This window comes from Cheilinus undulatus, linkage group 21, assembly GCF_018320785.1.
Source record: "Cheilinus undulatus linkage group 21, ASM1832078v1, whole genome shotgun sequence".
Lineage (NCBI taxonomy): Eukaryota > Metazoa > Chordata > Actinopteri > Labriformes > Labridae > Cheilinus > Cheilinus undulatus.
The window spans coordinates 208,921-235,286 of record NC_054885.1 but is presented as its reverse complement, the minus strand read 5'-3'; the positions used below and the strand labels follow the sequence as shown (position 1 = coordinate 235,286).

Below are 26,366 nucleotides of genomic sequence, written 5' to 3'. Positions count from 1 at the left end.
CCTTAAAGAGCTGTGATAAATCGGAGAAAGGCGGGCAGATTTAACCTTTAACCTGTCTGACCATGGTGGATCTGCAGGTATGATGGTGGTGAGGTGTAGGAAAGTTCTCAAGGATTATTCTTGCTACTTTTATATTTCTGCAGCCTCTTCATAAAACCCCGCTCTGATCCACGTCTCTGAGGACCCGGTCTGAGCTCCACATTGCTATGGTCCTCGGCCCCGGTCCAGACCAGAGAGAGAGTCAGGGTGACCAGAGGAGGATATAAAAACCACCAGGTAGAGGAGAGCGTTCTCAAACCTGTCTCCTACTGTTATCTGTGGAGCAGAGACTGATGAATGTTCAGTGATTTATGGAGCTCCTCGTCAATAAGACAACACAGCAGGGGTTTTAATTCATCAGGCTGACAGCAGACTACAATAATAGAGGAGCTGGAGCAGAGCGCTGCGTTCACTGTCACTCAGTGAACATGAAAATCTCGGCTCTAGTTCTGTTTCATCACTCTCAGTTAATTCAGACGATCAGAGATGTGTAGATGAACTCTGTCAGTCTTTAAAGCAGCAGCAGGTCCATGCATGCAGGTCTGTCCTCAACAATGCATCAAGGCTGTCCTGACCTGGGCTCTGAGACCCCTGGAGGGGGGAGTGGTGCTCTGTCTGCTCTGATGTTGTTAAAATAAGATTTGCACATATTAGTATGAGAAAACACACAGACATGTTTTATGCACAGCTCTATTTAGATCCATCATATGGGTTTAAACAAATCAATCAAATCAACGTGAATTTCTGACAGTGATTTTTCACCTTTTATTGAATCAGTTCATGTAAAGTCAACTCTTTAAAAACCATCTCATCCTCCACGGATGTTTGAGACCGTCTGCATGAGCGTCTCACAGGTCTACAATCCTCTGATTAGAAGTCTCACCTTTTTATAAAGCAAGCAACGCACGCTTCTTAGAAACAGACAGGACAGTGATAAAAAGAAGGCCATGTTGACCTGGTTTTAGCAGATGTGCATGTTCACATTGGCAGAATGCCTCACAGGAAGATGATACTTGTGCTTTTCAAAGTAAAAGCCCAGTTTCTGCAGGGGATGTTTTATTCTGACAGTGAATCTGGTCACTATAAGGAGGCTTACCGAGGTCAATCTCATGAAGAAAGCAAGGCTGAGACAGGAGGAACGTGCTGGAGTTGGAGCATGCATGCAGCAAACATGAACCCAGACTGTCTCAGTAACCGCGGTCCCTGCAGCACAGGTCTGTTCAGGTCCAGACGACGGTCTCTGCTGGTGTGCTTAGAATGATAAAATCACCCACAGTAGCAGGATGGACTCTGCTGACTGCATGGAGCTTCAGATGGATCTGGACTCCAGAGGTCGACTCTTCTTCTTGGTTTGGTTGCAGAGCGGCGTGCGTGTCTGCAGCTCAGCTGCTTCCTGCTGCAGCATCCACAGCGCTGTAATCCCTCATGTTTCATACCTGAGACTCTGAGGATGCACTGTGAACACAGAGAGCTGGACTACAGAGAAGGTCTAGTTTGTCATTTAAAGCTGAACTTTGCTCCAAGTTCCTCTCCTCGCTGCATTCCTTGATCTAGTAATTGTGGGAAACATTCATTTAATGCTGACTGAACCACCTGGGCAGAACCAGGAGCCATTATCTGTGCTGCAATTATACCAACAACACCCAGGCGGAGCAGAAATTGGACAATTTGTGTTATTTATGGTTCACAGCTCAAGCTCGTCACCTCCGGGGAGAGCGGAGCGGCAGCAGGCGTCATGTAAATGCAGCCGGTTAATAGAGCAGCTTGTTTAAGGAGCCTGAATGTGTAAACACCGCGGCATTCAGCCGTTACCAACCGCCGCGGGAGCTCCGTGATGAATGCAGCTAATAGGCCAAGGCTGCAGAGCACGCTCACACCAGCCTCCACGGCGGCCGTTATCGATCCCTCCGACATACTGCTTCAGCAGCGCTTAAATGAGAGGAGTCGATAGCTGAGCTGTCTGAGAGACGGCCCCCGGTGTTTCTGCTCAGGAATGGATCGTTGCTGAAAGACCGATGAAGAAAAGATCACAGAAAAACACGCAGAGGAAGAGCGGTACTACTCAGAGAGCAGGAAACCCCCCAGGATCAATCCCTCCGTCCATTCAGCAACGCACGCCGTCCCAATGTTTTTTATCCTGATTTATCAGAGAGAGAGACCTCCTACTGAGGAACTCAGGCCTGTAGACCCGGGGTCAACGGAGGGAGGAGCTTCTCTGTGCAGCTCTCCTCTAGTGATGAGACCATCTGATGACTGGTTCTCCCTTCACTTATTCTATGACCTCAGAGAAGAACCAGAACTGGTCTGAAGGAGTCCACCTCCCTCTCTCTGAGTGCAGTACTCCTGCCCTCTCCCACCAGGCCAGCTGTCTGTCATCTTGTGTTGAGCTCCGCCCCCAGCTCCTCTTTTATTTGTATTATAGCTCCTCCCCTCTGTTCCTCTTTTAGTCATCTTATAGCTCCACCCCCCCAGCTCTTCTTTTAGTCGTCTTATAGCTCCACCCCCCCAGCTCTTCTTTTAGTCGTCTTATAGCTCCACCCCCCCAGCTCTTCTTTTAGTCGTCTTATAGCTCCGCCACCACCTCCTCTTTTAGTCATGTTATAGCTCCACCCCCCCAGCTCTTCTTTTAGTCATCTTATAGCTCCACCCCCCCAGCTCCTCTTTTAGTCGTCTTATAGCTCCGCCCCCCAGCTTCTCTTTTAGTCATCTTATAGCTCCACCCCCCCAGCTCCTCTTTTAGTCGTCTTATAGCTCCGCCCCCAGCTCCTCTTTTATTTGTATTATAGCTCCTCCCCTCGGTTCCTCTTTTAGTCGTCTTATAGCTCCACCCCCCAGCTCTTCTTTTAGTCGTCTTATAGCTCCACCCCCCCAGCTCCTCTTTTAGTCGTCTTATAGCTCCGCCCCCCAGCTTCTCTTTTAGTCATCTTATAGCTCCGCCCCAGCTTCTCTTTAGTCGCCTTATAGCTCCACCCCCAGCTCCTCTTTTAGTCGTCTTATAGCTCCACCCCCAGCTCCTCTTTAGTCGTCTTATAGCTCCACCCCCAGCTTCTTTTTAGTCGTCTTATAGCTCCGCCCCCCAGCTTCTCTTTTAGTCATCTTATAGCTCCGCCCCCAGCTACTCTTTTAGTCGTCTTATAGCTCCGCCCCCCAGCTTCTCTTTTAGTCGTCTTATAGCTCCACCCCCCCAGCTCCTCTTTTAGTCGTCTTATAGCTCCACCCCCCCAGCTCCTCTTTTAGTCGTCTTATAGCTCCACCCCCCCAGCTTCTCTTTTAGTCATCTTATAGCTCCGCCCCCCAGCTTCTCTTTTAGTCATCTTATAGCTCCGCCACCCCCTCCTCTTTTAGTCATGTTATATCTCCACCCCCCCAGCTCCTCTTTTAGTCATCTTAAGCTTCTCTTTTAGTCATCTTATAGCTCCTCTTTTAGTGTCTTATAGCTCCACCCCCAGCTCCTCTAGTCTCTTATAGCTCCACCCCCAGCTTCTCTTTTAGTCATCTTATAGCTCCGCCCCAGCTTCTCTTTTAGTCATCTTATAGCTCCGCCCCCCAGCTTCTCTTTTAGTCGTCTTATAGCTCCGCCCCCCAGCTTCTCTTTTAGTCTTCTTATAGCTCCACCCCCCCAGCTCCTCTTTTAGTCGTCTTATAGCTCCACCCCCCCAGCTCCTCTTTTAGTCGTCTTATAGCTCCGCCCCCAGCTTCTCTTTTAGTCATCTTATAGCTCCGCCCCCCAGCTTCTCTTTTAGTCATCTTATAGCTTCGCCCCCACCTCTTCTTTTAGTCATGTTATAGCTCCGCCCCCCAGCTCTTCTTTTAGTCATCTTATAGCTCCACCCCCATCGTCTTGTAGCTCCGTTCTTGCCGCCTCCCTCTGCCGTATCAGTCAGTCAGAGCCAATCTCGTCCCTCACGGTGCCGTGGCTCCTGATTGGATCAGCTCCGCCCCGAGCAGAAGGTCAGCGGCAGCCTCTGGAACCCTTTAAAGAGTAATCCCTCTCTGCGGCCGCCACCTCCACCAGCAGATCTCAGGAATAATGAAATCTAAAGTGAAATAAAGGAGGAAAGTTCACCTCTGTCCCAGCAGTCTGCTGTTTTGTTGTTTTGTCCTCAGAGCTCTAAAGGTCGTCCCATCAGAGCCGGCCGGAGCAGGACGGCGTCCAGACACAATGACGGAGCAGAAGATGTATGGGACGGCCTGTTCTTCATTGTTGAGGCTGGTCTCTGTCTGAATAGTCAAAGTTTATTTTCTGTCCTGGAGGCAGACCAGTCCTTAGACTCCCCAGATGGCTGGATCACTGATAATAAAAGAGCGTGCTACAATAACCACGGTACCTCAGTGACATCACGGCGCTCTCTGACCATGGCCACCATTCATGCTGCAGAATGAAAGTGTTAAACAGCCAAACATTTCACCATTACTCCTCCATTTTGTCCAAATAACCTTGTTCCTTTTTCCATCTAAATGCAAATAGACGAGTATTGAAGGAAGTGAAAACCGCCGCCATTTGTGTGCTCGCCATTGTAACCGATGGGCTGCGTTCTGTTACAGAGAGACATGTCGGCAGCTCGCTCCGCTACCAATTTTAAGACGACCAAGGACGTGAGGGAGCGAGGTATTAATGCATGTGTCAGAGAACAATCAGAGCTTTGTCGATGACGGCGGCGGACACTGACCCTCCAAACGCTTTCAGACACGGGCGGCGAGATTTCCTGTGAAACGTTTGAGTTTCCTCTAAAGAGTGAAGAAGAAAACATTTCTACAGCTGTGGCGGCGTTTTAATCACGCTGACGAGAGGACGAGTTTGAGACGTGGTCAAGAAAGTTTCAAGGGTCTAGAACCAGTCCTTAGACTCTGGAGCAGATCTTTAAGGTCTGGTTCAGACCTGGGTTTGATAGGAGGACTTACAGGTGGTCTAGAACCAGTCCTTAGACTCTGGAACAGATCTTTAAGGTCTGGTTCAGACCTGGGTTTGATATGAGGACTTACAGGTGGTCTAGAACCAGTCCTTAGACTCTGGAGCAGATCTTTAAGGTCTGGTTTAGACCTGGGTTTGATAGGAGGACTTACAGGTGGTCTAGAACTAGTCCTTAGACTCTGGAACAGATCTTTAAGGTCTGGTTCAGACCTGGGTTTGATATGAGGACTTACAGGTGGTCTAGCACCAGTCCTTAGACTCTGGAGCAGATCTTTAAGGTCTGGTTTAGACGTGGGTTTGATATGAGGACTTACAGGTGGTCTAGAACCAGTCCTTAGACTCTGGAACAGATCTTTCAGGTCTGGTTCAGACCTGGGTTTGATATGAGGACTTACAGGTGGTCTAGAACCAGTCCTTAGACTCTGGAACAGATCTTTAAGGTCTGGTTTAGACCTTGGTTTGATATGAGGACTTACAGGTGGTCTAGAACCAGTCCTTAGACTCTGGAACAGATCTTTAAGGTCTGGTTTAGACGTGGGTTTGATATGAGGACTTACAGGTGGTCTAGAACCAGTCCTTAGACTCTGGAACAGATCTTTAAGGTCTGGTTTAGACGTGGGTTTGATATGAGGACTTACAGGTGGTCTAGAACCAGTCCTTAGACTCTGGAGCAGATCTTTAAGGTCTGGTTTAGACCTTGGTTTGATATGAGGACTTACAGGTGGTCTAGAACCAGTCCTTAGACTCTGGAGCAGATCTTTAAGGTCTGGTTTAGACCTGGGTTTGATATGAGGACTTACAGGTGGTCTAGAACCAGTCCTTAGACTCTGGAGCAGATCTTTAAGGTCTGGTTCAGACCTGGGTTTGATATGAGGACTTACAGGTGGTCTAGAACCAGTCCTTAGACTCTGGAGCAGATCTTTAAGGTCTGGTTCAGACCTGGGTTTGATATGAGGACTTACAGGTGGTCTAGAACCAGTCCTTAGACTCTGGAGCAGATCTTTAAGGTCTGGTTCAGACCTGGGTTTGATAGGAGGACTTACAGGTGGTCTAGAACCAGTCCTTAGACTCTGGAGCAGATCCTTCAGGTCCTGGGTTTGATATCTAATGTAAGAAACCAGCCCGCTCTGCCACCTCAGAAACTAAGCAGCTGTGTTATTGATTCTAGCTTTATCAAACATGCTCAGTCTGAAACCATGGAAGAATTCCCTTTAAGAGCCGTTCCCTCTGAGGAGCTTTGACCAGTGTTGCAGACGCATTCATCACAGACAGACCTTCATTTAGGGAACAACCACAGACACAGACGGACTGTTGTAACCAGATCTTTCACCAACAGGACCATAAAGTGGATGAAAGCAGCCTTCAAAAGCTCCTTCTCTCTCATTGGTGGATTTAACTCTAAAGGTCTCTGACTGATCAGAAGTGAAAGTAATACACCTCTGTTTGGCTGTGTGAGCTTTAGATGCTCATTCTCTTTGGTCTGTTAGCGGCCAGCAGAACGGAGCGACTTCAGTGGACCAGAGAAAAGCTCCTGAATAAAAGCAGAGGAGAGGAAGGAGCACCAACCTGGTCCTCTGACAGCCTGCTCATGCTGGATGCTTTTAGGACCTGCAGCACTGATGAACCTCGCCGATGTATGACAGCATGTCATAGAAAAGAGCCTGGGTGAAGTTCTGTTTAACAGGTGTGCTTTAATAAGTTTGTAAACCAACAGAAAAATGAACAAGAACAGTCAGGTTTGTTGTTTTAAGCTTTTAAATTAGACTCAAGTATTTTGTGCAGACATTGTCTCATTCATACCACACTTAGCTGTTAAAAACCTCCTTGAACAACGATAACAGACCCCAGACCTCCATCTCTGAGTGATGCTGGATGTAGGGTCAGGGTGCATGGATCTAAGGTTAGAGTGATGGTGGATGTAGGGTCAGGGTGCATGGATCTAAGGTTAGAGTGATGGTGGATGTAGGGTCAGGGTGCCTGAATCTAAGGTTAGAGTGATGGTGGATGTAGGGTCAGGGTGCCTGAATCTAAGGTTAGAGTGATGGTGGATGTAGGGTCAGGGTGCATGAATCTAAGGTTAGAGTGATGGTGGATGTAGGGTCAGGGTGCCTGAATCTAAGGTTAGAGTGATGGTGGATGTAGGGTCAGGGTGCCTGAATCTAAGGTTAGAGTGATGGTGGATATAGGGTCAGGGTGCATGAATCTAAGGCTAGAGTGATGGTGGATGTAGGGTCAGGGTGCATGAATCTAAGGTTAGAGTGATGGTGGATGTAGGGTCAGGGTGCCTGAATCTAAGGTTAGAGTGATGGTGGATGTAGGGTAAGGGTGCTTGAATCTAAGGTTAGAGTGATGGTGGATGTAGGGTCAGGGTGCCTGAATCTAAGGTTAGAGTGATGGTGGATGTAGGGTCAGGGTGCCTGAATCTAAGGTTAGAGTGATGGTGGATATAGGGTCAGGGTGCATGAATCTAAGGCTAGAGTGATGGTAGATGTAGGGTCAGGGTGCCTGAATCTAAGGCTAGAGTGATGGTGGATGTAGGGTCAGGGTGCCTGAATCTAAGGTTAGAGTGATGGTGGATGTAGGGTCAGGGTGCATGTGTTGAAAAAAATTGCACATAGAAAGGCTCTCAAGATGACATCATCATTGATTCAGTGACAAGAAAAAGATAGTGAAGGTTTGAGGGTTTGAGGGTTTGGTCGGGGTTTGAGGGTTTGAGGGTTTGGTGAAGGTTTGAGGGTGTGCTAAGGGGTTTGGTGAGTTGATGGGGGCAGACATGTCTGAAGCAACCAAGGAGACTATGAACACAGTTCTCACCCACAGCTAGACTTCATCACCAGCTCTCAGATAAAAGATAAACCATATTATATTTACACAGACAGAGGTTATAAGGAGACCATCTCTAACTGACATCATTTATGCAGACCTGCAGGAAAAGGAAGAAGAACCGTCTAAAGTTAAAGAACTGACAGGGTCACTAATCAACGTTAAAGAGAAATAAGATTTATAAAGACGTAACCACGTGAGCCGACTTTAACAGGATCAGGAAGTGGGAGTGAATCTGAGCCATGAAACAGAGATGATCACAGAATCCTTCTGTTTTACTAACACACAGACTTATATATTTAACCTGGTTGTTGCAAGAGGATCTTCTCCAGGAGGATTCTGCAGACCTCTACAACAGGGCATCCTGGACCATGGGACAGGAAGTGATGTATGTTACCAAAGCTGGAACCAGAATCAGGTACTGACTGACATTTATACACATAACAGCAGAATTTTATGAATGAAAGTCAAGAATTAGAGATTTCATTTAAATCTAAAACACCACAAACTGAGGATAAACCCAACAAGGGTTAGTGCGTCACTTCCTTCCCCATGGAGGAGGTGGCCCACCATAGAGGTCTGCAGCCAGAGCCTCTAACCCTACATGATTGCTTAGACTTGGATGATGACTCTGTGTCTCAGCTGACAGACTCTACCAGGGTGTCAAACATGGTCTGCTGTGGTCCTGATGATATCTGCTGTCTCTGTGGGAGTTCTTGCTCAGCGGGGGTGTGGGGTTGGAGAGTCTCGATCAGGTCTACAGCAAGAAGAGGAGATGGCAGACTCGTCCTTGTGGATCAGTAAGAGGATGGACTGGTATCCTCCAGACAGACCTGGAGCTATGAAATGTAGATGAGTCCAGCCAGCCTAGCTGGGCTAGCTTAGCTGAAACAGAAGATACCTGGGTGGAGGTACCAGCTGCTCCTAACTCAGTCATCCTATCTCCTCCTGGTTTCTCTACCATCAACCTCCAGCCTGGGCTCTACAGCCAGTCTGACGATGGGCGTTCACTGAGAGGTGAGGGTCAGTCCCACACTGCCATCCTAACTGTCAGAAGATTTAAACGTGGAGAGTAGTATTCATTATCTCTCTGTAGAGCAAAAGCAAAGTCTTCTCATAGACCTGAATATGCTCTATAGTCTAGAGAGTTCTGAGAGACTCTAAGATAACACAGAGCTCTGTCACTGAGGTGTTCAATGGTGTTTTGTAGTTGGCTTGTCTGAGGTAGTGTCTGTAGTAATGGCTCTGGAGATGTCAGTGGTGTTCCTTTAAGCAGACTTGGGTGTCTGTATATAAAGCTGAGTGTCTGTAAATATAGCTGGGTGTCTGTAAATATAGCTGGGTGTCTGTAAATATAGCTGGGTGTCTGTAAATATAGTTAGGTGTCTGTAAATGTAGCTGGGTGTCTGTAAATATAGCTGGGTGTCTGTAAATATAGCTGGGTGTCTGTAAATATAGCTGGGTGTCTGTAAATATAGTTAGGTGTCTGTAAATGTAGCTGGGTGTCTGTAAATATAGCTGGGTGTCTGTAAATATAGCTGGGTGTCTGTAAATATAGCTAGGAGTCTGTAAATGTAGCTGGGTGTCTGTAAATATAGCTGGGTGTCTGTAAATATAGCTGGGTGTCTGTAAATGTAGCTGGGTGTCTGTAAATATAGCTGGGTGTCTGTAAATATAGCTAGGTGTCTGTAAATATAGCTGGGTGTCTGTAAATGTAGCCGGGTGTCTGTAAATATAGCTGGGTGTCTGTAAATATAGCAAGGTGTCTGTAAATATAGCTGGGTGTCTGTAAATATAGCTGGGTGTCTGTAAATATAGCTGGGTGTCTGTAAATATAGCTAGGTGTCTGTAAATGTAGCTAGGTGTCTGTAAATATAGCTGGGTGTCTGTAAATATAGCTGGGTGTCTGTAAATATAGCTGGGTGTCTGTCTGAGCCCCCTGTTGGGGACAGACTGCATGGACATGATTTCCTGTGAAATAGCAGAGCCGTCAGTGTTTGATAGTTTGATGGTGTCAGTGTTTACCTGTGGCTTTATTACTGGTGTTATTATATTGAATTTAATGATATGAAACTGATAGTGGGTCCTTTGGGACTGGACTGGTACTAAAGTGTCCCATGTTGGATCTCATCCAGCTGATTTGGCCTACATTTTCTGGACATTTGAAAGAGTATGTTCTTTAAACCTCAGCATTACCAGGTCCAACATAGTCCTGTTTTTAGTCTTGGTGGTTTTGGTCAGCATGGATCAGCTCATGATAAAGATCTGTGTCACTAAGAGCTATCCAAGCTGAAATATGTGACTGTTTAAACACGTCCAACAGAAAAACCTCTACACTCTGACTGTAAGAGTCTGACATCCCTGTTATCTGAATGTAGTCTTTGTCAGAGATATAAAATATCGTAAAGACCGGGTCCAGACATGCACAGCCCTCAGACTGAGCCATCTAAGAGACTACACACCAGGAAACTCACATGTCAGGATTTAAGCTGCAAAAAGTTTAGTTTCAAGTTAAAATGCTTTAGAAGATGCAGAGTTCCTATAGAAGTATTGATCCCCTTAGATGTTTACCCTTTTATTGATTTTATAAATCTATCATTGACAATTTAATTTGGCTTTTTTTTTTGACAAAAACCCTCCTCAATGTCAGAGTTAAAACAGATTTCTATAAAGTGAGGAAATACAAATCTGTCATGTAAAATAAATAAATGCATAAATATTCACTCTGGTGCTGGCAGTGAAACAGAGGTCAGCCGAGGTCAGGGAATGTTCCTCAGTGATTGTAGCATCACCACACCTGAGTCTGGAAGGTCCAGCCTCAGCAGCATCATGCTGTGGGGATGCTTCTCAGCAGCATCGTGCTGTGGGGATGCTTCTCAGCAGCATCGTGCTGTGGGGATGCTTCTCAGCAGCATCGTGCTGTGGGGATGCTTCTCAGCAGCATCGTGCTGTGGGGATGCTTCTCAGCAGCATCGTGCTGTGGGGATGCTTCTCAGCAGTCGGCCCTGGAGGGCTTGTAAAGGTAGAGGGTAAAATAAATGCTGCACATCTGAATAAATAAACTGATTTATACATCCGATAAACGGTGAAACATCCATGGGGTCAGTACTTGAATTAGCCCTGTACCTGTACCCAGTCCACCATAAACACATCTATTAGTCAAATTTGCTCCTGTTCTTTGATAGTTGAGTTATTTAGACCTTGTATTTGGTGTCTAACTGTAAAATGAAAACCTGTTCAGTCATGTTTGTATTCCTGATGAGTGTCTTTGCTAGAACAGAGAAGAGCCTGTCAGCTGTAGACAACACTAGCTTTAGTTAAATCTGGAGACCTCTCTGCTTCTGTCTGACCAGTATCCTCCATCACAGACCGCCTCCTTCCTACTGGTTCTGCTGGTAAATCAAACTCGATAATATTGCACAGAAAGCTAAGACAAACACACGACCAAAGCGTGATTGTTCAGTTAAGAGCATATGGGACTCTATACAATAAGGCGTTGCTTCAATGGGCCAACATTTCACAGTTTTACTGCCTGATTGACCGACCTCTGCCGTACTGATTGTTCTATGTAAGACGAAGCTCGTCTCCATCCTTCGCTCCTCAGCTCCAGGCTAAAGGATCTGATATGAAGAGATGGAGGCGGCTACCCGAGCATGGCGGCTCAGGATAGTCAATGATGAAGCGAGGAAAGGATTGGAGAGGAAATAATCTAGTGAAACAACCATCAGGCTCTGTTTTTATCTGTGAATCACGTCTGAAGCTGCCAGTCAGTGCTAAAGCTTACACATCCACCTACTGTATGCTACCACACGTTAGAAATAAAAACAGGCTCCACCTCTACTGCAGACATCTGTGGAGGGAGTGCAGACGTGGGGTTTCTGCCTTATCTAAAAGTGAACTTAAGAACCAGGAGTCTGTTTGAGACTCCGTGGAACAGAAAGCCAAGGCCAGCGTCCGTCTTTAAATGCTGCTAAGAGAGCGTATTTACAATCATCTATGCAGAAACAGCGTTTCTCTAAGAAGCTGATATGTTCTGGCCGTTTACCAAAGAGGAGAAGAAGAAGCCCAACACAAAGGGAGAGTCAGAAATTGTGCTTTTTAACCCACAAATCCACTTCCTGATAGAAATGGGACGATTGAAGAGGCACTAGTCCGCGTGCTCCGTGAGAATCTCTACAGCTCTACAAAGACTGAAAATACAGGTAGTAAATATATTTATATATTTATAAAGGAGGTTCCCTCTGAGTCCATGACCCGTTAAAAAATATTCTCTCCACGCCGTCCGCCATGGAGGATCTCTGTCCACACGCTAAGCCCTTATGATGCTAAAGAGAGACGTGGATCTAGTCCAGGACCTGGATGACAGGAAGCTTGTGCTAAAAAGCAGGAAGAGTTTCACGTAGAAGACGCTGCCGCCGCCGCCGCTGCGTTTCTAAACAGTTACCTCGTTCTTACTGGCGGTGCGGTACGTGTGGTGGTGGCCCGGGATGTACTGTAGGTGGTCCACCGTGTGAGTTCGTCTGGAGGCGAACGCCTGCCGCTTGGACGTGCTCGCCAGGTGGTTGACCGTCAGCGTGTTGTACGAGTCGGTGGAGGCACTGGGCTGAGAGTGCATCTTGGGCATCTTGTGGCGTTCCATGACCGGCGTCACAGGCATCAGCATGTCGGCGTGGGACATCGCCCGTGCCATCGCCTTCTCTCGGAACTTGTCGCGCCTCATGGCGGGAGACAGCAGCAAAGGATCCTGGGAATGGAGGCGGTCCGCCGACAGCAGCTGCTCGTCCGAGAGGTGCCGACTACTACTGTAGGCCGCGGCCGCCATGACGCCGTACGACGATAAGCCGTAATCACTCCGCCGTGGCGTCCTGGGGGGAGACAGGACGTGGTCCTGGGACATGGCCCTCTGGACTCGGCGGGGACGCTGCCGCTGCTGCGGGGGGTCGGCGTTCAGCTTCACCAGGTGGGTCGGGCCCCTGCCGCCAAAGTCGAGATGGTGATGTTTCCGTGGGTAGTAGTCGTCCACGTCCTTATCGATGCCTGAGGAGAGGAGGACAGAGGTCGTCAGGGCGACGCCACGGGACGTTTAACTCAAACAAAACACATACGATAGAGTACAACGATGGTTTCATGATCAACAGGTCCTGTCATGCGCCTCTTCTCTGGGACGCATTCCATTTAGGAAACCTCACCAGACTGCTGCATTCCAAACTTCAGCTACAGGGAATGCACCACACAGGAAGAAGCTAATTATGCACCAGTGAAGACGAGAACTGTGACCAAGAATCATGACGGCACACGTCTGAAGCTGGCCGCACAGAGAACCCTCCTCTGACTCTACCAGAGAACTTCACCAGGACTCCTCTGTCTCCTCTGACAGGATTTGAACTTTGATCCTGCAGGAGCAGATGAGGTCTGACTTTCACATTTAAACCTGAGTTTCTGTGAGATCTCTGTCTGAGGAATCTCCGTCTGCAGGGGTGCATGCTGGAGTTTGGTTGACATCTAACATGTTCATATCTACAGATTCGTGCTGGCTCTGATATTTAACTGTAGCTCAGCCCGGACTCTTCAGTCTTTTACGGTCTAAGGATGAATAAAGAAAAGACTCTAGCAGCAGTAGGTCTGCTGGTCCGGACTAAAACTCCACTGATTATTCCTCCGTACAGCTGATAAATATTCAGTTTTTATATCTGCTAACAGCTAAACTACACCAGTGACACTGAGCATCCCTACCTCTGCTAACAGCAGCTAGCCTCAGTCTGGTTCACCCTAACCCTGTCTGTGCTCTCCACTTTAAACCAGTTTAAATGTAAAGATTCTCTCAGTGCAGCCAGCTTTGACATGATTCTTGTGCCTCATGCATGAGCATGCAGCTGTGGAAGGTCATGGGTCTATGGAGAGACTATCTGCAAGAAGAACTCAAGAACCTGTCTCAGAAATCCAAGGTTCATAGAGATATTTCTCTGCTGGAGACGGTAAACACTGCAAAAACAAGTCCAGAACATTTACCCCATTAAAAATAAAAATAAGAATAAAAATAAAATAAGACAAAACAAAACAAAGTAAAATAATAAAATAAAATTAAAAATTAAAAAAAAAAAAAATTAAAAGAAAAAGAAAAACAACAGCAGTTATCACCCTTTTGCTCTTGTCTCAGGGCTTTTGTACACTGAGTCTGTTTGAATTTCTGCTTGTTAAAAGTGAAACTATCTGATGCTGTGCTCATCATGTTAGACCATAGGTCAGGGGTCATCAGCTAAAATTCAAAGAGGTCCAGTCAGAGAAAATGTATTAAACCAACGGTCTGGAACATCAGTATGTGGATCTGGATGCGATTTCAGGGACTTGCTGCACTGATAAAAAATATGAAAATTAGTTTTCCTTTAAGGCTGTTAATTTTATTTCAAACAAGTTTTTATGTAAACAAAGCAACACAGAAAAGAAGTAAAGGGGGAAAGTTTAAATGATTTTAGAGATAGAATTACTCCTTCATCTACTCTCTTTGTCCTTCTTTCTTTTTTATTCTGACTGCTACCCTGGTACTAGCCCTGGTACTAGCCCTGGTACTAGCCCTGGTACTAGCCCTGGTACTAGCCCTGGTACTAGCCCTGGTACTGGCCCTGGTACTGGCCCTGAACACTAGCCCTGGTACTAGCCCTGGTACTAGCCCTGGTACTAGCCCTGGTACTAGCCCTGAACACTAGCCCTGGTACTAGCCCTGGTACTAGCCCTGGTACTAGCCCTGGTACTAGCCCTGATACTGGCCCTGGTACTGGCCCTGGTACTGGCCCTGAACACTAGCCCTGGTACTAGCCCTGGTACTAGCCCTGGTACTAGCCCTGGTACTAGCCCTGGTACTAGCCCTGGTACTGGCCCTGGTACTGGCCCTGAACACTAGCCCTGGTACTAGCCCTGGTACTAGCCCTGGTACTAGCCCTGAACACTAGCCCTGGTACTAGCCCTGGTACTAGCCCTGGTACTAGCCCTGATACTGGCCCTGGTACTGGCCCTGGTACTGGCCCTGAACACTAGCCCTGGTACTAGCCCTGGTACTAGCCCTGGTACTAGCCCTGGTACTAGTACTGGTACTAGCCCTGGTACTAGCCCTGGTACTAGCCCTGGTACTGGCCCTGAACACTAGCCCTGGTACTAGCCCTGGTACTAGCCCTGGTACTAGCCCTGGTACTGGCCCTGATACTAGCCCTGATACTAGCCCTGGTACTAGCCTTGGTACTAGTACTGGTACTAGCCCTGGTACTAGCCCAGGTACTAGCCCTGGTACTAGCCCTGGTACTAGCCCTGGTACTGGCCCTGGTACTAGTACTGGTACTAGCCCTGGTACTAGCCCTGGTACTAGCCCTGGTACTGGCCCTGAACACTAGCCCTGGTACTAGCCCTGGTACTAGCACTGGTACTAGCCCTGGTACTGGCCCTGGTACTAGCCCTGGTTACTGGCCCTGGTACTGGCCCTGAACACTAGCCCTGGTACTAGCCCTGGTACTAGCCCTGGTACTAGCCCTGGTACTGGCCCTGGTACTAGCCCTGGTACTAGCCCTGGTACTAGCCCTGGTACTGGCCCTGGTACTAGCCCTGGTACTAGCCCTGGTACTAGCCCTGTTACTGGCCCTGGTACTGGCCCTGGTACTGGCCCTGAACACTAGCCCTGGTACTAGCCCTGGTACTAGCCCTGGTACTAGCCCTGGTACTAGCCCTGGTACTAGCCCTGGTACTGGCCCTGGTACTAGCCCTGGTACTAGCCCTGGTACTAGCCCTGTTACTGGCCCTGGTACTGGCCCTGGTACTGGCCCTGAACACTAGCCCTGGTACTAGCCCTGGTACTAGCCCTGGTACTAGCCCTGAGTACTAGGTCTTCACTGAGATGGACCTGGTGGTCCAGAGGTCTTCACTGAGATGGACCTGGTGGTCCAGAGGTCTTCACTGAGATGGTCCTGGTGGTCCAGAGGTCTTCACTGAGATGGACCTGGTGGTCCAGAGGTCTTCACTGAGATGGTCCTGGTGGTCCAGAGGTCTTCACTGAGATGGTCCTGGTGGTCCAGAGGTCTTCACTGAGATGGTCCTGGTGGTCCAGAGGTCTTCACTGAGATGGTCCTGGTGGTCCAGAGGTCTTCACTGAGATGGTCCTGGTGATAGATGATGATCAGAGTGGAGGATCCTGGGCTCTCTGGCTGCTGCTGAACTCACAGGATGGTAACAGCAGACACGTCTGTACTCTGAGTCCACTTCAGCTCGTGTTGACTGGATTTGACTCATTTTGACTCGTGATGACTCGTGTTGACTCGTGATGACTCGTGATGACTCGTGTTGACTCGTGATGACTCGTGATGACTCGTGTTGACTCGTGATGACTCGTGTTGACTCGTGTTGACTCGTGATGACTCGTGTTGACTCGTGATGACTCGTGATGACTCGTGTTGACTCGTGTTGACTCGTGATGACTCGTGATGACTCGTGTTGACTCGTGATGACTCGTGTTGACTCGTGTTGACTCGTGATGACTCGTGATGACTCGTGTTGACTCGTGTTGTCCTTTTCCAGTGAACAAACAGGAAGCAGCCTCGGTTAATCAGCTTCCTCCATGTAGAGAGGCTCATCAGCACGCTTCAGTAGCCAGCGGCCCATCAGCTGGCCCATCAGCTGGCCCATCAGCTGGCCCATCAGCTGGTCCATCAGCTGGCCCATCAGCTGGCCCATCAGCTGGCCCATCAGCTGGTCCATCAGCTGGTCGTGCCTGAACAGACGAGCGGCCGTTTAATTCCTCTCTCTGAAATCAGGCCGGCGTCTCCGCTGGGCGCTCACGCTCCTAATGGGGCGTCGTTCACGGCCGTATTAACCACGGCAGCAATCAGCGCTCTGCAGACTCTATCTACCTGTTTTTGGCATCAGGGGCTCCTGGGGGACGCTGCCACAGAGGCGCTCTGATGAACTGATGAGGGCGGGGGGTCGTTACCTCTGCAGCGGTTAATTATTGCAGAACAAAAGGGTCGAATGGTCGTTTTAGGACCATTCCTCGCTTCACTGGCTCGTGGAGACGGGGCTGATGGGAATTGGTTTGTCTGGATGCTGGGCTCTCCAGGAGAGATGTGGAGCCTGGTACAGAAGGTCACCTTATTGTCCTTCCATCAGGGGCCCGTGGTCCAGCGCTCAGTGCATTGCTAATGAAAGAGGCCCCGCCCCCTCCCACGCTGATGTGCTCCTGGATTCGTCCCTGAAGACTCGGTGTAGATGTCACATTTTGGCAGGAAATGTCAACCAACTCAAGCAGAGGCTCTGAGAGGACAGAGGACGGACGGGCCGGGGCCCAGAGCTCCACTCATAGGTCAGACCTGAGGGCCCGCCCCCTGCGGTGGTTATAGACACACATGTTAGTGTGGTCAGGGCCAGGAAGCCCCCTCCTTCCTCTCAGACCCTCCTCTACCTCGCTATGATGTAGCTCTGAGTCTGCACCCTTAAACTGTTAACACTCAGATGATTTAAAACGTGGTCCTGCGTTCTGCTTGATCCCGTCTCTGGCGGCGTGGATAAAACGCAGCCCTTACAATTAACATGATTGCGAGGGGCCAAAGGGCCCAGCGGAGCTACAAACAGGAAACTGCTAACAGCAGCTAATTAAAGCTCAGCTCACCACTCTGCTAGATTACATCCAATCTCAGCTATTGATCATTAATGCAGTAAAACCTGGAACCTGCTGGAACATCCATTATAAAGTCATCTGTGGAGAGGCGGAGCCTCAGCAGGGGGGTTTAGAGGAAGTCTAGAAGGGCCCGGTGTGATCATAGCAGACCAGGGACACGTGTTTGTGTTAGAAAAGCCTGAAAAAGTGATTTTTGCATAATGTGTCCCCTCTAGGGCCCTATCCCATCACCTGTGGCTTTTCCAGAGCTGCACTAAGTTCCATCTGCAGGAATGAGAATGACGACAACCCTCTGGTCTTTGAATGCATCACAGACTCTTAGAGTCTGAACATCGACCCTGATTCTCATCCAGGACAGTGGCAGAAGACTGAACAGGTCAACCCTGGTGTTCCTTCACCAGCTGCTTTAGCCCAATCCTTCCTGTGGATCCTGAGGCCTTCCGAGACCAGATGGGACGCATACTTGGAGATCTGGGTCTGGCCCAGGATCTCCTCTGAGGACCTCCAACCAGATGTCAAAGCATCAGAACCAGAAGGGTCAGTTTCACCAGAGCGCTGATCCTGTTACAGACCAGATCCCTCCTTTCTCAGAGGCGTCCTTAAAGAAGTGAGTCACTTTAGATTCACGTCCTCGGTCTCTGCCTGGCTGAAGCCACTGAAGGTCAGACGGGATGGAGGAGACGGTCATTTAAATCGCCAAACTCGCCGTCCTAATTGAATTTGGAAGTCATCATCCCTGCAGATGGTTCAATTAAAGAAGCAGCTAATTCTATTACTCTCAGGCTTGTTTCCAAACTCTGTACTCATGCTTCAGCCTCCTCCTTAATGCTTCTTCCTCGCCCGCTGGTTTGACTAATTCTGCAGGGCCCTCCGTCTCAAGCTCCAAAAGCCTCTTTGTTGTTCGCCGTGATTCATGCGGCTGGTTTTTCTGAGTGTGAACAAGGCTCTGAGGAGATAAGAGCAGAGCCTGGAGTTGATAAGAGATAAAAAAGGAGGGAAATGAAGAGGACGCCATCGACAGGAGATTGCACAGATGCGTGTCTTTCTCCTACGCGACCACGGCATGAAAAGGGGCCAGATACCCAGGTAAATGGCGTCTTCGCCATGTGACTACTCTTAGCAGCCAAGGACACGGAGCAGGGCACTTAGACGACAAGGACATTCAATATTTACCCCGAATTAAATCTGCTGCTGCAAATCACAGAGAGGGAAAATAAAAGCAGGAGTACGAGCGCAGAGAGTCAACGAAACAGGCGGGAAGCGTTCTGCATAAATACTCTATCAGACGTTAGGCCCCTGCAGACCTGCAGGGAGCTCTGATGGCGACTGTCAGTCACTAAACTAACATGTGGAGCAAACATCCACCTGTGTATGAGAAAGACTGGATATCAGTGGGAGGAGAGCGTGTCTGTGTGGTCCTCCTCTCATCAAACCTCTCTGTAACTCACATTTCTAAACTCAGAAAAACTCTTCATTCAAAAACCAGGCATGAAAAATGCATCCGCCTCAAGAGGGCGATGTGGATTTTATCAAATACTCTCTGCTACATTTGAAGTGTGTGTTTGTTAAATCCTCCTGACTGTACCTGATGGAGATGAAAAAACCCTGAATATTACAGTAAACCGTCCCTGAAACAGGCAGAGAAATCACATCAGGACTACTGAAACCTGAGGCCAGATCCATGAAGACTGCTGCAGACTTAGCTCCACATATTTCCCCAGTTTTGGCACCATATAAACAGAAGATTTGCACTAATAATGTCATCATATCAGCTGATGAGCTGTAAGTCTGCAGAGACTGGATAGAACAGAGCATGAAATAAAGAGCTTGGATTGTTTGCACTGGCCTTTTCTCAGCTGCTTTTTGCACCAGACTTATTTGCATGAGGAGCAGTGTTGTTCCAAATGTTGGGATATTCCCTCATTAGTAAGCAGGGAAATGGAGCAGGTTGTGGTGAAGTTTGTGCACACTCGCTCTGTGGATAGGATGCTTTTCTAGCATCTGCACAGGTTTTTCACTGCAACGGCAGTTGTGTGAATTTGCCCTTAGTGCTGTCTGACATGTTTTAACACCAGATCCATGAGGACTGAACTGCCTGCACTAAGAAAACCAGGTTTTGTGCAGATGTAGTTTCTGCTATTTGCCCAGTTTTTGCACCATATCCTCAAGAGAATTTGCACCAATCATGTCGTCACATCAGATGATCATACATGTAGAAAAACAAATGGCCTGCTGTAAATCTACCAGCATGAGCTCTAGCCTTTGTGATCTAGCTGCTGTCTACACTGAGGGTTGTGAGCACAGAAGGCAGACGTTCTACTCCACATCTCTGAATGTCTGCATCTTCTTCCTTAGAGCTTCCTGCTCTTTATGATTTTTCAGGTCAGATGGTTTCTATAGCTGCTGTTTCCATCTTTTATCCCCTTTCACTTATTGATAATCTCTTCACTGATTGGTCTATATAAAGACGGCTTAATCAATCAGAACCATGTGACCCCTCCAAAGTGAACCCGGCATGCTGTGGTCATGAGGTGGCGAGCGGCCGGCGCCATGATGGAGCTGAAATGTCAGCGCGGACATAACGAGCTGTAGAATGAGTGGAACATTAGAGAGCCATGGTGTTGGCTTATAGAAGCTGTTCAGCTATAAAAATCAGATCCTAATGTGTCATTAAGAGACGTTAGCAACATGACATGGGCTGCAGATGGAGCCAAATTACACGCCAATTAGCTGCCAGCTGATTGGCTCATAGATGAGCTGGTGGAATGGAGCTCGCCGTCATGCTTTTTATGTTTATTTCCTAAAAAGGTGAAAAGTGAGAGGACTCTGCCTCCTAACATCTGGAGAAGATTATCATGAAGCTCGTCTCTGTAATGGACATCAGGTGACAATGTGGCGACCCTTTCATGCTCGCCGCACAAGGGTGATGTCATTCCTGCTGGTAATTTTATACCCGTGCATCAGGCAGAACACGGCGATGGAGGACGAATGAAGGAGCACCTACTTAATCTGACCAGCGAGGACGAGTATTTACTTAAGTCAGACTTGAGGGCCAGCTCGTAGGACGGCGGCAGATGGCTCAGGTTCTGGAAGGATCTGGACAGGGACAGGTCGTAGGGCTCCGTGGCCGAGGTCAGGATGTTGTTCATCCGCTGGGGTCGCTCTGGGGGGGGTCAGAGCACAGTCAGTTAGAGAGAGAGAGACGGCTGAGATACTGGGAGTCTGAGGAGAGGAGGGAGGGAGGGTGAGGCTGGGGGAGGGGAGGAGAGGGAGGGAGAGAAGAGGAGGGGGGGCTGGAGGGAGAGAGAAGGAGGTAGGGTGATGCTGGGGGGAGAGAAGGGGAGGGAGGGTGAGACTGGGGGGGTGAGGCTGGAGGAGGAGGAGGGGAGGGGGGAAGACAAGTGAGGAGGAACCAGAGATTTGAGTTTTAGGGAGAAACGAACATTGTGGTCAGGATTCAGGGATGATAGACTCGTTAGGCTGTTCTGTTGGACTCGTTAACTTGAGGGTTGAAGATCCTGACTGGATCAGGATGAGGACTGTGAACAGATCAGTGTGAGCAGACAGTATAGATATATAGATATAGAACCAGCGGCTCTGGCAGCCGTAAATACTGGACTACAGCGCCGTAGAAACAGATCTTTGTTGGTGGTAGATGTCGGCTGTTAGCGGTGGTCATTTTTGGCCTACAGCGGCGGTGAATATTGTCTGGTAGATTTCTCTCCAGCTAAAATCAGAATAAAGTCTCTGTTTCCTACAGGGAGTGAGGTGACCTTGGTCTGCTGGATGTCAAGGTCGTGGTTCCGTACATGTCGATGAGCGCTCTAATCTGCCCTCACACGTTCTTTAAGCAGCTCCATTAACACCGGGGTCACTGTGAGACGCTTCAACACGCCTCTTTCTGGTATCGCTGATAAGTGTGGCGGCGTTGAGGCTCCCCACCCTGCACGGCGCTCCTGTGGCTTCAGAATTTGGGACGCCCAGTGACGGGTCAGGAGGCTCAGCGGGTGGGGAAGGCTGGAATACGGTCAGGGACTCTGGTGCCGGTTTATTAATAGGACGGGGGGACGACCGCAGCAAGGAGGACGGGGACACAACACGGAGGAACATATGGCGTGGAGGGGACGGGCGCTGAGCTGTGGCGCAATGTTTGGCTGTTTGGAGGAGATAGAGGCGGGTCGGTGGAGGGAAACAGAGAGAAAATAAGGAGTGGAGGAGGATTTGGAGGTTGGACTCAGGGTCAGGGTCTGGGATGAAGTGAAGTTTGGTGAGGGTAGAAACACAGAACCATCTGAACAGACTCCCAGTGAAGGTGAAACTAGTTCATCTAGCAGTGACAAATAAAGATCAGCGCTGCACTACTTACCGTGTCTCAGTGCTCTGTGGGCTAACAAAGCCAAGAAAAGAAGGATCAATGACAGAAACAGGCACGCAAACCCTGGCCCCTCCCACCCAACGGTTCACACATGAAAAGTTATGCACCTGGATATAGCATGTTAGCATGATAGCATGTTAGCATGTTATCCTAGCTTTCCTCTACATTAACAGACGCTCTGACTGTGAGGATGTAGAACACACTACACCTGATTATCTGAGAGCATCTGAAGTAGAACAGAGGAAAACCATAAAGGATGCTTTAGGAGAGACTACCTATCAATCAATCAGGGATCAGCCAATCAGGAGAGAGCTGCAGGAATTATTCCCTGATAAACCCAGAGACTGGACCCTGATAAACCCAGAGACTGGACCCTGATAAACCCAGAGACTGGACCCTGATAAACCCAGAGACTGGACCCTGATAAACCAGAGACTGGACCCTGATAAACCCAGAGACTGGACCCTGATAAACCCAGAGACTGGACCCTGATAAACCCAGAGACTGGACCCTGATAAACCCAGAGACTGGACCCTGATAAACCAGAGACTGGACCCTGATAAACCCAGAGAATGTACCCTGATAAACCCAGAGACTGGACCCTGATAAACCCAGAGACTGGACCCTGATAAACCAGAGACTGGACCCTGATAAACCAGAGACTGGACCCTGATAAACCCAGAGACTGGACCCTGATAAACCAGAGACTGGACCCTGATAAACCCAGAGACTGGACCCTGATAAACCAGAGACTGAACCCTGATAAACCCAGAGACTGGACCCTGATAAACCAGAGACTGAACCCTGATAAACCCAGAGAATGGACCCTGATAAACCAGGGACTGGACCCTGATAAACCAGAGACTGGACCCTGATAAACCCAGACTCCTTGTAGCTCTAGGGTCCTGACCCACCAGCTGTTAGCTGGTTTCTCTAAAGTCTGATTAGAGGAATAAATCCTGGTCCATCTAGATCCAGGTGAGGTTTTTAAAGAGCTGCCCCTCCTCTCCATCGTTCTGCAGCAGAACTGTTCATAACTTTTCATCTTCTCTAAAGCGAACCACTGAAAAAGGAAACATGGTTTCAGCCTCCTCTCCCAGGCTAAAGTACGCTCTTGTTCAGAGGAATATTGCAGCGATGTTGGCACTTGTGAGGACAAAGTCCAACCAGAGCAGCTCAGATCCTCATCAGGAGCTAAACAGACCTGAGGAGTGCTGTTTGAAGGGTTTTATTTGGATCTGAAGTACTTTTCAAACCCATTTTCCTCCTAAAAGGCCGTCCTGTTGAAGAGTCAGAGCGGCTCAGGTGTTCTGTTAATGGAGGAAAAGTTTTCATAATAACTCGGTGACGATCTCCGAGCATTAACCTGAACACACTGGAGCAATCGTCGTCCTCCGAGGGTTTTTAAATATCAGAGAGAGGTTTCAGAAATCAGTGTTTGGTTTCAGTGGTGGTTAGCATAAAAACAGAGAGATGCTCTCCTTTTACATCAAATGACATTTAGTCACAGAGACGGGACTGTCAGAGAGTTCAGCCATGATGATCAGACTCTTCTGTCTCTGATTGTTTATCACAGATTTACATTTTCATTTCCCCACAGAGCTTTAGCCTTCAGATTACAGACAGATACAGTTGCAAGAAAAAGTATGTGAACATTTGGGATTTCTTGGATTTCTGCATAAATTGGTCATAAATGAGTTCTGATCTTCATCTAAGTCGCAAAAATAGACAACCACAGTCTGCTTAGACTAATACCACACTAAAAATGATGTTTTCATGTTTTTATTGAACAAACCATGTAAACATTCACAGTGCAGGGTGGAAAAAGTATGTGAACCCCTAGGCTAATGACTTCTCCAAGAGCTAATTGGAGCCAGGAGTCAGCCAACCTGGAGTCCAATCAATGTGATGAGATTGGATGTGTTGGTTAAAGCTGCCCTGCCCTATAAACAACACACACCAGTTTTGAGTTTGCTGTTCTCAAGAAGCATTGCCTGATGTGAACCATGCCTGGCACAAAAGAGCTCTCAGAAGACCTAAGATCAAGAACTGTTGACTTGCATGAAGCTGGAAAGGGTTCCAAAAGTATCTCTAAAGCCTTGATGTTCATGTGTCCACAGTAAGACAGACTGTCTACAAATGGAGAAGGTTCAGCACTGTTGCTACTCTCTCTAGGCGTGGTCGTCCTGTAAAGATGACTGCAAGAACACAGCGAAGGATGCTCAATGAGGTGAAGAAGAATCCTAGAGTGTCAGCTAAAGACTTACAGAAGTCTCTGGCACATGCTAACATTTGTGTTGACAAATCTACCATAAGTAAAACATTAAACAAGAATGGAGTTCATGGGAGGACACCACGGAGGAAGCCACTGCTGTCCAAAAAACACATTGCTGCACATTTGAAGTTTACAAAAGAGCACCTGGATGTTCCACAGCACTACTGGCAAAATATTCTGTCCATAGATGAAACCAAAACTGAGTTGTTTGGAAGGAACACACAACGCTATGTGTGGAGAAAAAAGGCACAGCACACCAACATCAAAACCTCATCCCAACTGTGAAATATGGTGGAGGGGCCATCATGGTTTGGGGCTGCTTTGCTGCCTCAGGGCCTGGACGGATTGCTGTCATTGATGGAAAATGAATTTCCAATTTTATCAAGACATTTTGCAGGAAAACTTAAGACCATCTGTCCACCAACTGAAGCTCAACAGAGGATGGGTGATGGACAGGACAACGACCCAAAGCATAGAAGTAAATCAACAACAGAACGGCTTCAACAGAAGAAAATACGCCTTCTGGAGTGGCCCAGTCAGAGTCCTGACCTCAACTCCATTGAGATGCTGTGGCATGACCTCAAGAGAGCGATGCACACCAGACATCCCAACAATATTGCTGAACTGAAACAGTTTAGTAAAGAGGAATGGTCCAAAATTCCTCCTGACTGTTGTGCAGGTCTGATCTGAACTACAGGAAACGTTTGGTTGAGGTTATTGCTGCCAGAGGAGGGTCAACCAGTCATTAGCCTAGGGGTTCACAGACTTTTCCACCTTCACTGTGAATGTTTACATGTTCCGTTCAATAAAAACATGAAAACATTTTTAGTGCAGTATTAGTTTAAGCAGACTGTGTTTGTCTACTGTTGTGACTTAGATGAAGATCAGAACACATTTATGACCAATTTATGCAGAAATCCAGAAAATCCCAAAAGATTCACAGACTTTTTCTTAGAACTTTATATTCATGAGGTTTAGTTTCATTCAGAGCGGTGATAACAGCGATCGGTTCCTGATCAGTCTCCTCTGTCAGAGTCAGGGACGTCTCAGCATTTAGAACAGAGGCAGGACGAGCCGGTCTGCAGAGGTCTCCTCTGAGATGGTCTACGTAGACAGGTTCTACGTCGACAGGTTCTATGTTGTCTACAGGTTCTATGTCTACAGGTTCTATGTCTACAGGTTCTACGTCGACAGGTTCTTTGTCGTCTACAGGTTCTACGTCTACAGGTTCTACGTGGACAGGTTCTACATCGACAGGTTCTACGTCGACAGGTTCTATGTCTACAGGTTCTATGTCTACAGGTTCTATGTCTACAGGTTCTACGTCGACAGGTTCTATGTCGTCTACAGGTTCTATGTCTACAGGTTCTACGTGGACAGGTTCTACATCGACAGGTTCTACGTAGACAGGTTCTATGTCTACAGGTTCTACGTGGACAGGTTCTACATCAACAGGTTCTACGTAGACAGGTTCTACATCGACAGGTTCTACATAGACAGGTTCTACGTCTACAGGTTCTACATTGACAGGTTCTACGTCAACAGGTTCTACGTAGACAGGTTCTACATCGACAGGTTCTACATAGACAGGTTCTACATTGACATGTTCTACGTCTACAGGTTCTACGTCTACAGGTTCTACGTCTACAGGTTCTACATCGACAGGTTCTACGTCTACAGGTTCTACATTGACATGTTCTACGTCTACAGGTTCTACATTGACATGTTCTATGTCTACAGGTTCTACGTCTACAGGTTCTACATCTACAGGTTCTACATTGACATGTTCTACGTCTACAGGTTCTACGTCTACAGGTTCTACGTCTACAGGTTCTACATCTACAGGTCCTACTTCTACAGGTTCTACGTGGACAGGTTCTACATCGACAGGTTCTACATAGACAGGTTCTACGTCTACAGGTTCTACATCGACAGGTTCTACGTCGACAGGTTCTATGTCTACAGGTTCTATGTCTACAGGTTCTACGTCGACAGGTTCTTTGTCGTCTACAGGTTCTATGTCTACAGGTTCTACATGGACAGGTTCTACATGGACAGGTTCTACGTCGACAGGTTCTATGTCTACAGGTTCTATGTCTACAGGTTCTACGTCGACAGGTTCTATGTCGTCTACAGGTTCTATGTCTACAGGTTCTACGTGGACAGGTTCTACATCGACAGGTTCTACGTAGACAGGTTCTATGTCTACAGGTTCTACGTCTACAGGTTCTACATCAACAGGTTCTACGTAGACAGGTTCTACGTAGACAGGTTCTACATCGACAGGTTC

At 48.0% G+C, this 26,366-nt stretch overlaps 1 protein-coding gene across 1 annotated transcript in view; it reads right to left on the bottom strand.

Annotated features, from left to right (window-relative positions):
* Positions 1-10,796: 10,796 nt before the first annotated feature.
* The window catches only part of LOC121503726 (protein shisa-6), a 16,356-nt gene continuing 786 nt past the window's right edge, over positions 10,797-26,366 (bottom strand). Inside the window, exons 2-3 of the mRNA XM_041778266.1 lie at positions 20,461-20,589; positions 10,797-12,811 (exon numbers count right to left, since the gene is read on the bottom strand). Coding sequence (XP_041634200.1) covers positions 12,207-12,811; positions 20,461-20,575 — 720 coding nt within the window. The 5' untranslated portion in view covers positions 20,576-20,589 and the 3' untranslated portion in view covers positions 10,797-12,206. The remainder of the gene's footprint in view (positions 12,812-20,460; positions 20,590-26,366) is intronic.